Source organism: Corythoichthys intestinalis, unplaced genomic scaffold (genome assembly GCF_030265065.1).
Source record: "Corythoichthys intestinalis isolate RoL2023-P3 unplaced genomic scaffold, ASM3026506v1 HiC_scaffold_28, whole genome shotgun sequence".
Lineage (NCBI taxonomy): Eukaryota > Metazoa > Chordata > Actinopteri > Syngnathiformes > Syngnathidae > Corythoichthys > Corythoichthys intestinalis.
The window spans coordinates 505,857-519,054 of NW_026651597.1; the positions used below are offsets into that span (position 1 = coordinate 505,857).

At 39.7% G+C, this 13,198-nt stretch overlaps 1 protein-coding gene across 4 annotated transcripts in view; it reads right to left on the minus strand.

The window, feature by feature from the left end:
• Positions 1-5,844: 5,844 nt before the first annotated feature.
• The window catches only part of LOC130911332 (RING finger and transmembrane domain-containing protein 2-like), a 96,882-nt gene continuing 89,528 nt past the window's right edge, over positions 5,845-13,198 (minus strand). For 3 of the 4 annotated variants that reach the window (XM_057829216.1, XM_057829215.1, XM_057829213.1), the window contains 2 exons: positions 7,479-7,580; positions 5,845-7,406 (listed from right to left, as the gene is read on the minus strand). In XM_057829216.1, coding sequence (XP_057685199.1) covers positions 7,272-7,406; positions 7,479-7,580 — 237 coding nt within the window. In that variant the 3' untranslated portion in view covers positions 5,845-7,271. Of the gene's footprint in view, positions 7,407-7,478; positions 7,581-13,198 lie in introns of those variants that run through there. The other variant, XR_009062012.1, reaches the window with a different exon arrangement.

The following is a 13,198-nucleotide window of genomic DNA, read 5'->3' on the forward strand; positions in this document are numbered from 1 at the left end:
TGCTGTTCCCGGGTGCGTCTGGGCCGGGGGGGCGAATTTCAACAGTTGGCGACCTGGCCTGGAGAACACTAGTTGTAGAATAACGTGTTCAAGTAAATTTGTCCCACTTCACATGACAAGTACTGCATTGAGAGAAGTGCACATCTTTGCATGGCAACACAGAAAATATATTGTGCAATATACAAGAATTTGCATGTCATTATGACAGTTTCTTCACCTGTTTTAGTCATGTGATGTTTAAGATGATATTCAAGGTACAATTCAAGTTCAACAATGTTCAAGTAAGAGCTGTATCATGTTTCTGAGAAGAGCAACGAGAGCAGATCCAAAAGTCTTCTTTAGCGTTCTGTGTTGTCGCAGTCCTGCGGTCGAAATAGCGAAGAGATCCTGCACCCAGCCATTCGTGAAATGTCTGTAAGTTTCGAGAGATTTATAGTTCTTAAACTGTTCAAATGTGTAAGCGCTGATACTGTAACCGAAGTAGTTATATCCAAGGATGAAGTTGGAGGCAGTAATGTGTGGCGTCGGAGCTACTTGTTCTGGTTTGTTTATATCCGCGGTACACCCAAAATGGCGCCTGGGGGCGTGTCCGCTAGTTTGGGCACGTGACTGACGAAGACCGATTGGTAGCATGTGTATTTTTTTGTGTTTGTTCTTCCTCTCTGCTTGTCCCTCACAAAACCCATTTCTGTCCGCTACTTTCTCCTAATAGACTACCAGAATGAGAGTACAACAAACTCCGTGGCACATTAAATATGTCTTCAGCCTACACGCAGATTCCCATTCTCCGTGTTTTAGCTTCTGAACAGAAAGATTTGAAAGATTAAATGAATTATGGCATCATGTACAGAAATTACACACACATCATGCTAATAAACTATACCAGTTTTTTTTCTTTCTGCAAAACATGCCAAACATTGCCAACAACACAAATGTAGTTCTAAAAAATTTTTTTGACAAATGTTAACATTTAGATAATATTAACCAACTTCCTAAAGGGGGTAACAGAAAATAATTAAGTACCTGCACTACAGTAATTGATGACAAATTGAAATGCATGCATAACGTTCTCATGGTTGTAACCCACATTTTGACCTCTTTCTCGCAATGTGAGGAATTTGATTCTCTGAACATGACTTTAATCTTTACACATTCATTTCACATGATTGTAACTTTGTGGGGAATAGTCCAAATTTCTAGAAATGTCACAAGTTGAAATTTAATGTTACTCCTTGATCAAAAACATTCAATTCTGATTTCTTTTCTGTGTAGTACTGAAACTTGCAGCTTTTTAAAATGTAATATTCCAATTTTATTCTTGTAATGTTAAGGTTGTTTCTGGCTACATCGTATGTAACTGATTGATACTTTTTTTTTTTGCTGCAAATATTATTTACACTGTACACGTAAATCATTGCTTATTTTCCGCTCACATTTCAAATGGATTCTTTTTATGAACATTGTGCCTTTGTTTTCTACCCGAGCTATATTCCACATTTATTCTCACCAAGCTACAACTAATTTCTTGCATTTTTATCAAGTGATTTTTGTTGGTGCCACAGCAATTTTACCTTTGAAGTTGACATATTTGTCGTCCCCTTGTAACTGAAATTCCAACTTGTCAACCTTTTTCTGTAATGCATTTTAATGCCTATCTGTAGTCCACAGACGCCTTGCAAGCACATCTGCGGACAAAAACAAGGATGGCAAGCGTTCGAAGGGATGTTTTCTGCGGTGCCTGAGGGGAGGCTGTTTAATGAAGATTGAACATGCAGCTCTCCTCCCTAGCCACATATAGAGTTTCATTCTCTCTGGGTTGTGAGGAACGCTGACTCATTTAGGTGAATGACAATGAGTTAAAAAAAAAAAAAAAAAGACGGTTAAACTGGGAGAAAAGGTTTTTCAACAGAGTTTGAATCACATTGCAATTTCAGCAGCCATCTAAAAATCCGTTACAAATACAACTTTAAATCGCTGTAACATCAATGACGAATTAAGTTTAAGTATTTTATACAAAAATGAAAATCTCATCAAATTACTCATAACATTGATATTAAAATATACATGCTTTCCCCAATGATATTAGTTCTCAACTCTGGTTTTTCCAACCTTTTTTGTTGTTGTTGTTCCCACTAAGGGGCGCCTGAAGTCACTCACAGCAGGGGGTGCTGGGCATACTATTTTATTTTTCCCATCCAAAAACAGCCATTTCGGTCCAAATTTGTCATGCTCGCGCTTGTTCTTCATACAAGGCATGGGCATGCAGGATCGTTTACATACTACTACTAGTCTACGACAAAGATAGCGTTCTATTTCACTCACAGTACGTGTCGGGAGTTTTTGTATTGGAAATAAAAGCGCCAGTGTATTATAATGCAGATCCCGGCAGCTAGATAGCGCAATGACTCACAAACACATTTGAAAACTAAAAGCTTCAATCAGCCTCGGTTGAACACCCACTTTTCACAAGACTCAAATAAATTGCACACGAATATCCAACAGCGCTCTGCACGGCAGCAGCTCAACAGCAACAACAAACAATAATATGGCTACAATGCAAGCTAGTTGAAGTTCTCGACAGTTTAAATCTGCACCTAACTTTTCCTCGCTGGGCACTATAATAAATTGTCATATTCATCTTTATTTTCCCCCTCAAATTGAATTTGAGAAAATTTCGCTGTTTTTGTAAAGAAAAAAAAAATCAATTCTATATTGTGCCATGTTAACGCCTCCTCTGTCAACAGTTAACTTTTCCATTCCAATAGCGTCTTATTCAACGTGACCTGGCAGCAAGCAAGGTGTCGGGTGGTAAAAACAAACAAAACTTTTTCAACATATAATCTCCAAAGTTAAATATACTATTGTTTAAATGTTTCATTTATTTATTTTTAACCCCCCCCCAAAAAAAATATCTACCAAACACTTTTTTTTCTCTTTTTGCACCCCACTTCCCGTGCCACTGTTCCTACTTTATCCTTCTAGAATTAATACTATTACTAAGACACTTAAAGCTGCCAGGCCTACCACAGCACCGGAAAAGATAGAGCCTCCCCGGCTTGGACGTCAACAAGGTCCACGTCAGTTTCTAGGGAACAAGGGCACCCTGATTTGAAATGGGCCACTGAAACAAGACATAGTTGGACAAGAGAAGATAACGTGGAGCTGTTGGAATGCTACTACTCCAGCATTCCTAAAGAACATTTTAGCAAATGTGGGACCAATGGATACTTCGCAACCCACAAGAGGAGATTCGATGCATATATAGGACACGCAGGGCTCTATTTTTGGACGCTGACTAAATCTAGGGAAAGTGACGTTTTAGAACAGGTTTTGGGCTGGTTAGACCCCAATATACAGGGTTGATTTCAGTTCTTTCAACTGATAGTCCTCTATCTGATGGGAGGAGAAGCTGGTTTGCTCAGTGGAAGGTTGACTTCCCTTGGTATGAAAAAGTAAAAAAGACCTACCTACGTGTAACGTGCACTGCGTTGACATAAAAAAAAAAAAAAAAAAAACATTTGCGTCACGTTGTACGGCATGAAAATAGCATGTGAGGCAAGGATGCATTGGAATGATATGAAAACAAAAATAGAAATGGTGTGAAATGAATCGAATTTAATTTCATGTTCCAATGTGAAAAGCAAATCAAAAGGCAAAACTATTTGTTGTAAATTACCAGTTATTGGCGTGGCTCCCGGGGCGTGGCCTCCCCTCTGCCTGGGCTGTCGGCCGTAGGAGTAGGGGGAGGTTACCTGCTCCTCGGCGTTCTCCTGCTTCTGCTTTCCCCTTTCTTCTCTGCCTGGGTATCCGCCCTGCGCTCCACTGCGGGTCACTGGCTGGACGCCGGTGTATCGGCTGGATGTCGCCTGCTCCGGCGGGGGACCCTGCCTTGCCCTGGGCTTGGTGGGCAGCTGGGGATCCCCTGGCATGATGTGCCGGTTGGGGGGCTGTGGCTCGTGGGCCGGGTGGGCAGACGGGGGTGAGGGTGGTCATAGGGTTGGTGGTGCGTTCCCTCCAATCCCTGATGGGAGTGCCGGTGGCCCGGGGGACCACCCTGGATTCCGGGGGGGGTGACGATGACTCCTTTGCTGGGCTGCGGGATGTGCTGTGCTGCGCATGGTTTTGTTGTCGTTTGTGTTTCTTTTCTTTCTTCTCTTGTGTTTCTTTTCTTCTGATGCCCCATAATCCCTTCCTGTTCGCTGCTTTGTCATAATAAACGAGGTATGTTGAATGATCACAATGGGAGTATGTCGTACTCTCAATGTGAAACATTAAAACTGTTCAGACCAACCGGACACTTACACTTCCATTCTCCATGTCAAACAGCTGAACAGGACAAGTTTAAAAAAAGTAAATTAACGGTTATTGGATTTGTGAGAAGATTCATGTTTTGTTTAAAGGGAACCTCAGACTTAAAGACTTGTAAGCTCTAATAAGCCACAATTGTTCTCTTTTACTAAAATATGTTATTAGAAACACATAAAATATTGCCATTGATTTTAAAATCTATAATATTTAGTCCATGTTTTGACCTACGGAGGGCGCCATGTTTTATGGACGCTCGAGGTGCTGACGTAGATCAGGGTTCACTAAATCCGGACCTCGGTGCCACTTTTCCTGTCGTGTTTTCCATGTCTCCCTCCTCCAACACACCTGAATCAAAATAATCAGGATCATTATCAGGCATCTGGAGAGGTTGCTGATGACATAATCATTTGATTCAGGAGTGTTAGGGGAGAGAGACGTGGAAAACATGACAGGAAAAGTGGCACCGAGGTCCGTGAACCCTGACGTAGATTGTCACTGAAACTCGACGAATGCTACCGGGTTGCTGCAATTCCTTCTACGCGGCAAGACGTCCAACACATGCGCTAATCGGTTAAAAGCGGCGAGTACTTACTATTTGTGTTTTTAGTGAGTCTTTTATTAACTTTTCATTGCCTTGAATACGTTTTGCATGCGTTTCCCTCTCATACTTTTAAGCGTAGTGTTTTCTTTCGGTAGCTTTAAAGCAGATTGTTGATCTGTTCACCACATTATAGTCACGTAGCATATTTAAACCACCCTTCTTTGCTATTACTACGTTTAAGTATTTTCTTAAGGCATATTTAGAATGTTCTGTCTATATGCATCTAAACAAAACAAGCTGAAAGCGCATGGTAGTACTTTGGGTGTCAAATTTGCCTCCTGTAGGACGTTTCGCCAGCACATTTTGGCAGAAAACAGTTTTTTTTCCTACTCTCGTCACATATCATCCCGTCTTCCCTGTTCATCTTGTTTTTGCTGCTCATTTTGTGAAATATCGACAGTGCTGTCATGCTCATAAATGTTCTTTTTAGGTTTAAAGGGTTGGGTTATACTGTGGAAGTCCGCCAGCGTAACCATGTGACGTCACCACCCTGTGACCACAACAACGGCGACCTTCGAGTTAAACTAATTTTACAAATTGTATAAAAACGATCAATTTCAAATTATTTTAACTCATAATTGCGTTTATCTTATAAGAACTACAAGTTTCTAACTGTGGATACATTTAACATAATGACTGTTCAAATTTAGCCATCATTTTGTGCAGGGTATTTCATTATATTTGATGTCATTTGAGATGTAAACATGACAGAAACTGCACGGTCAAGCTTAATGTAACTAAGCAGGTTTAATCTTGTACAATACAATATATATTCCTCAAAATTTGAATGAAAATTTTTAAGCTATGTGCAGGTTTAGTGGTCTGATGATGTTTCAGGCATAAAGATAAAAACATACTGTAGATCAAAATGATAGTGTACACACCACCACCAACAATATGAGTCAGTCAGCCTGTAAAAAAATCTTGTTATTTAAGAGAAAATGAAAATCATCCGACCAGAATACTTACTATTACTAAGCAAGAAGGTCTCTGGCTGCTTTTTTCTTATGAAGCTATATGAACTGTAGGCTACTGTAAGTTTGTACTGTAGTTTCTACCTAAACGTCAAGTTCAAATGTTTCCATGCATGATGATATGTCCTACTTTCTTATCTCATATAAGTACCAGTACTACTGTATTTACAGTCTGAAGAGGATGAATGTAAGAATGGTTTTGAATAAAGCGAACAATACTTTGGAAGGTGAGCTCACAAACTTAAATTTTACTTATAAGTCAAGTGTACATCACAAGGAATCATAATGCAGTTATTAAAGTTGCGTAATATTACAAAAAGATGAATCAATAGAGATGTGCTCAAGATGTTTGGCAACCATCTTTGTGCGCGTGTGACCGTGCACGGTAATAAATAAAGGCGGGCATCTCTGGGTACCTTCCGATATGAAACAATTTGCGATACAAGCCTCACAACAACAATTATTTCACGATATGGCGATACAACAACTATTGTGGTCAAGAAATCATTGGATGATATTCTATGATACAACTAATAAACAGAAAAACAAGCTCTTTTCATCGTTCTTCTCTCAATTTCAATAGTAGACGTCAAATCCATTTGAAGTGGGAGGGTGGCAGCGAACAACAAGACAATGATCCAAAACAGAAGTAAATCAACTTCAGAATGGTTTCAGAAAAACAAAATACACGTTCTGGAGTGGCCAAGTCAAAGTAGAGACTTGAACCCCATTGAGATGCTGTGGCATGACCTAAAGACAGCAATTCATGCCACACATCCCAGGAATCGGACTGAACTACAGTTGTTTTTATGAGGCGGAATGGGCCAAGATTAGTCGTGATCGATGTGCCAGACTGATCAGCGTCTGGTTGAAGTTATGGCTGCCATTGGGGGGGTGGGGGGGTGGCACAAAATATAAAGTCATTGCTTGCATACTATCCTCATTAAAATATGAAAACCCATAAATGTTTGGGTGGTTCTAGTTAAAGCAGACACTGTGTTTTCATCTGTGTGATTTTGACAAAGATCAGACCGCATTTGATGGTGATATTATGCAGAAATGTGACAAATTCCAAAAGGTTCAGATACTTTTTCATTCCACTGTATGCTTCATGTTACTACTTAGTTTTTTTTTTTGCTTAATATTCTGCCTTGTCATGATGTTATGATGTTACCTTTGTATCATTGTGCTTTTCCCATCTAATACTGTATACAACTTCATACGCAAATGTTTTGTTACGTTTCATATTTCGACTTCAATTTCGTAGCATGACCATTTCTTTCTCACTTTATGGCTTTTATGCTTTTTTCACATTGTAGATCATATTACAACTTTGTTCTTGTAATATTGGAACTTTTTTTGAAGGAGCACATAGTCACCATACAGGTTTAGTAGATTTGGAAATGAGCAGAGGTGGTTCCGTCCTTCCAGCATCGGAGCGTCTCTACGACATTTGCGCGACATAGTGGGCACACTCTCTCCCGATCCAACCAGGAGCTCAGGCAGTCCTCGCAGAAAACATGCTAATGAGGAACTCAATTAAAGCCCATCATTATTTAGCCAAGAAAACCCCCCAAAAAACTTTCACTTCTTACCTGACACAATAGAACAACAGGCTCACGGAAATCTGCCTGGCAAATTGCACAGATGTCACCGGCATCGCTGCACTGCTGGCTGCCTGCCCGCATACCATAACTCTGGAAATATTTCAACAGAAACACTCTCTCAAAAAGGGGTGTGCAAAAATAAAAGGTTTATTTGAAATCATGTCTTTGAAAATTGACCATACATTGTTTTTTATTGAAAGTGTGACTTTTTGTTATTAAATAAATTGGGACCAATTACCGTATTTTTCGGACTATAAGTCGCAGTTTTTTTCATAGTTCGGTTGGGGGTGCAACTATACTCAGGAGCGACTTATGTGTGAAATTATTAACACATTATGATATCATTTCACATGTTATTTTGGTGTTTTTGAGTGACACTGATGGTTTGGTAAACTTGTTAGCATGTTCTTTATGCTATAGTTATCTGAATAACTCTTAATAGCTATGGCCACGTTTGCGTTCTGCCTTTAGCAATGTGTGTTCAATTGTATTATTGACCTTTTTGTATTGAAATGCATGCTTTTAGTTTGTGGCGTTTTCACGCCCCATGGGGGCGCACTCGCACTTGTTTACGTGAAAAAAGATCGCTCACACACCAGAAGAAGACCGACAGCTACGTAGCGCTGAATAAGTGGGCAAGTGTGCGAGAGAGAAACACGGCTGCGAAACTACGTTCATTGTTTATGCTCGTAAAATATCTCTACAGAGGCAACACCTGTGTGTATAATCTTTTCTGTTGTTCTTGTGTGTTTTCCACCCGCGATCGGACACTTCGAGCCAGTTGTGTGGTTGTTTGAACGATGTGCTAATGCTAGCGAGCGCATGCTAACCGTTTGTGTCATTGTTGTAAAAGCACCTAATTATCATTTATTTACGTTGATACGAACCTGCACCTGCACCTGCACCTGCACGAACCCGTCCAGCATCGTCGTTTGGGAGTTTAGCCCGCTGAATAGCCAGGACCAAGCCGTAGCGTCCTGGTGAGGACAGTATTTTCGCATTTCGTTGTTCATGCACTTTACACTGTACACTTATTCAGCATGTTGTTCTCTATTGTATTTTTATATTAAATTGCCTTTCAAGACGACATGTCTGTTCTATGTGTTGGATTTTATCAAGTAAATTTCCCCCCAAAATGCGACTTATACTCCGGTGCGGCTTAGATATGTTTTTTTTTCTCTTCGTTGGGCATTTTATGGCTGGTGCGACTTATACCCAGGAGCGACTTGTAGTCCGAAAAATACGGTAAATTTTATTTTGAAGCATTGTGTCACATGGACATGTGTGTTGTTATTGTACTTTAGGAAACAGAAACAAAATACTGCGTGTGACTGTGCTGAATGTCGATCAGGTAAAATTGTCACATCTGCTTAGGGCTTTTCAACTTCGCCATAGACTTCACTATCAGATGGTGAATTTGATGATTTTGCTAACAAAAAAAAATCCTGATTATTTTCTCCCAAACCCGATTTCTTGGCAAAATTAAGTCTTCGGAATGTCTTCTATTTAAACTTATTTTTTCTTTATTAGAAGGGAAAGTGCTGGTCAATTCAACTTTGATTTAATCTGGGACTAAGAGCATTTTATTTATACAACATACTTCAGCTGTTCTTAATTAAAGCGCTAATGAAAGAGGAAAATGGATATACAATTTGAAAAAAAAGATCAAGCATGAGTAAAGGCAGTCAGTCAGTCTGTAAACCAAATAGTCTGTCAGCAAGTCAGTCTGCCAACCAGCTAGCCAGCCAGTCAGTCAGGTGAAGTAGGTGGGCAGCCTGGCTCAAGGTGATGTGCTGCCATATTTCTCTCTGGTCTTACTTACATAAATGAATGATTAGTGCAAAACCGTCACTCGATAATAACAATATGCAAGGTGGCAATCCCCTCGTCTAAACAAACACAAATAGTGAAGGTGACAAACGGAATGATTCCTTAGGTTTATGAGCATCTCATCTTTACAAAAGACGTCAGGTCAAACACATTAATGGGCAAATGAACAATGTGCATAGAGATTCCATTTTCAAATGCAGACCTATGCATTTTGCCAAAATATTTTATTGTATTAAATCAAAAAATAACATCGCATGGCTTTAGTTACTGTAATTTAGTAGCAGCAATCTTGACAGGAAAACGAGACAGAGGGACAGACACACACAGCAAGACAGACACAAACTTTTATACTTGTGGTATAGCGCAATATACACACAGCCATACGTGGCGCTATGTTACTGTCTGTTGTTGTGTTTTACATGAAAGTGTGCAGACAAAGTCCATGAGGAAGTGCTCAACATTTCAAGGCTGCATGTTTTATTTGACAATATACTTCAATCCTTCTACATGCGTTTCAAGGCTGCATGTTTTATTTGACAATCCACTGCAATCCTTCTACATGTACAACAATACTTTGAGTACTGTTAGGTTTTGTGTTGGTTCCCTCCTAGTGTGTTCCTGTAATTGCCCATTGATTACACCTGTTGTCCTGCTCCTAGTGTATCGCCAACCTGCATCCTTCTGTGTCGCCCATCTGTTCCTTGTTGTCTCGTTACCCCTCGTCTCTGTGTATATATAAGCTCCCAGTTTCTTTTCACTCCTTGTTGCGTCATTTTCTATATCAATGTCGATGTCCTGTCCAAGCCCTCGTGTATTAGTCCCTCCGATAAAGTAAGTTTTGTTTGAACCTTGCATTTTTGATCCCCAGTACTTTTGGTTGTACTTTGTGCTTTTGTTAGTTATTATCAGTGATGGCAAACTGAAGCATCATGAAGCAATGAGGCTTTCCATCAAACTGGTTCGCTCCTGGGCCGAAGCATCACGAGGATTCATTTGTTCTATTGCGCCTTCATGTGGAAAATAAATGTCATGACAGACAGAGTGATTAAAATAATACCATGGCTTTGATGGGGTCAAAAGGGCAGGGAGTTGTTATGTGAATGAATGTGCGTGCATGTGTTACTTGAAAGTAGAGCCTAGATTGGACCTAAGAAATCCAGCCTGACCCGGCCCGAGCAATTAACTTTCAGGTCCGAGCCCGAAAAAACCCGAAATTGTAGTTTTTTATTTGTATCCCCGAGCCCAAAAAAAAAGCCGAAATTTTATTTTTTATTTGTGAGGACCCAGCAGGAGGAAATGCAGGGATGCAATGCGTCAGTCAGACCTGGACAGAGCACTGCTTGGAAAATGGTTGCATTTTGTGTGATCACATTTGTGACAACACCTATGTGCATAATGATAACAAATTAAAGCCTGTCTTTTGTAACAAATTCTCCCAGTTGAACAAGACTGTAAAATGCATATTCAATAAACATTTATATCTTTCATATTTGTGTGTCTGTTCTATCAGGTGGATAGTTCATGCGTCATTTCCTTGGCAAAATGCAGCAACAGACATTTATTTAAATTTCAAGTTGGCAGAAAAGAACGCAATTTTTCTTAATGTTTAAATAGTCTACATATTTTTATGATCATAATAAATGCATGTACACAACGAAATAACGCTGGATAGGTTTGTTAAATATATTTCTGTGTGGGATATTGTGCTCTCATGGACGCACCTCTCTGACAAGGAGAGGAAAATCAACATATACAAAAATAAACTAAAATACTTTTAAATAACATTCTTTATTTTAATGACTCGCATCAGAAGAAACAAAAGAACAACCTGCCTTAAGGAGCACTGAAACAAAATAAGAACATTTTAAAGAACACCACGCAGTCCTGCTTTGCACGAAGAGGTGCGGCCCCCGAAACAAATGATAATAAAGATGTTTGACTAATATCATATCCATATCGAAATTCGAAAAGGAAATATCAGGATGCAGAGTTGCAGACTCGCGGAGAGCCCCAGAGTGTTCATGTGCGCAAACAATGCACTGGCTCTCCTGCGGCTCATGACGCCGCCCTTTCTCTGTTTTATCCAATTTATTTATTTTATAACAAGTATTCCTTAGTTTAACATCCATATACAAATATATATTTATTCTAAAATAAAATATACATTTATTCTAAAAAAAAAAAAGTTAGCGATAGAAGAAGTTCAGCCCGACCCGAATGTAAATGAGTGACATTTTGGGCCCGACCCGAGCTCAAGATCTAGGCTCTACTTGAAAGAATGATTGCTTTATTTTAGACATTGACATATAAACAAGGAACAAGACACACCTTTCATTCATTTTTATTGAGGAAAATTTTCCTAATTTCCAAAGTTTTTGGCTTTAAACGGTTTCATTTTTTTTTTAGATAGGATTTCTCCTGCTTTTGAAAATATTCTTTCGCAAAGGACGGATGAGGACAGGGTACAATGCCTCAATATAGATGAAGTGTTCTCTTGGTTTGCACTTCACCTTTTGAAAAATCAGCAAGTAGAAGAAATACATTAAAACGAGGGATACACTGTGTTGTCACAATAATTTACAATATACAGTGCTGCTCAAAAGTTTGTGAACCCCCTCAACATTTTGGAATTTTCTATTATTTCAACCTGATTTCCTAATCAATCAATTCAGTAGTTTTTTTTTTTGTTTTTTTAACAGTTGTGTTGTCGAGACTAAATTAAAAAGAGTTTTCATCAACTGATGTAGGTGCAAAATCGAACTGTTTGGTAACAACCAAAACCGCCATGTCTGGCGAAAAGTCAACACTGCATACCACCAAAAGAACCTTCTCCCAACAGTGAAGCATGGAGGTGGGAATGTCAAGATCTGGGCTTGCTTTTCATCCTCAGGACCTGGACAACTCCACATAGTCCAGGGAATCATGAATTCTGAGGAATATTGTCAAATCCTAGAACATAACCTGACACCATCTGTTTTGAAGTTAAAGCTTGGCAGAAGGTGGATCATGCAACATGATAATGATCCAAAGCATTCCAGCAATACAACCAAGGAATGGCTGAAAAAGAAGAAGATTCGTGTTCTGGACTGGCCCAGTCAAAGTCCTGACCTAAATCCCATTGAAATGCTGTGGCGGGACCTGAAGCGAGCAGTTCATGCCAGACGCCCATCAAACCTCTCTCAACTGACTGCGTTCTGCAAGGAAGAATGGGCAAAAATCCCCCAAAGTAGATGTGAGAGGCTGATTAGTCACTACAGAAACCGTTTGGTTGAGGTAATCTCTGCAAAAGGAGGCGCAATATCCTATTAACTGAAGGGGTTCACATACTTTTGCACACATGATATCTGAGTTTTTCTTAAATCAACCACTTTTGTTAAATAAAGAATGACAATATAACTATTTCTTTTGTTTCAGTCCATTATTTGGAATGTCAGTATTGTGGATTTGGGTATAACTTTACATTTAATAAGGTTATTTTAGTTTTTTTTTACAAAAAATCTGACCATCGCTGTGGGGTTCACAAACTTTCGAGCAGCACTGTATATTCACACTGGTTATTATAATTTGTTCCTTTTTAGGAGAGAACTGCTCAAAATGATCCCAGACAGGGGATGTTCTCTTCTTTTTCGATGTTGGACAGTGCGTCCATTGCAAAACAAATCCGATTGAATTTAGGTTTGAAGATGCGAGTTGGGTGTGTCAGTGTCAGCTCATTGTCGTCTCGGTGCGCCATTTAATTTCGAATCACCGGCGAAACTATGTGTTGGCGATGACGCAGGAAGCCCGTCTCGTGAGGCTTCGGACTTAGCAACGTGCCTCCCGAGGCTTCGGGCGTGGCCACAAGCGTAATCAACACATGCCTCGATGCGCGCTTTGCA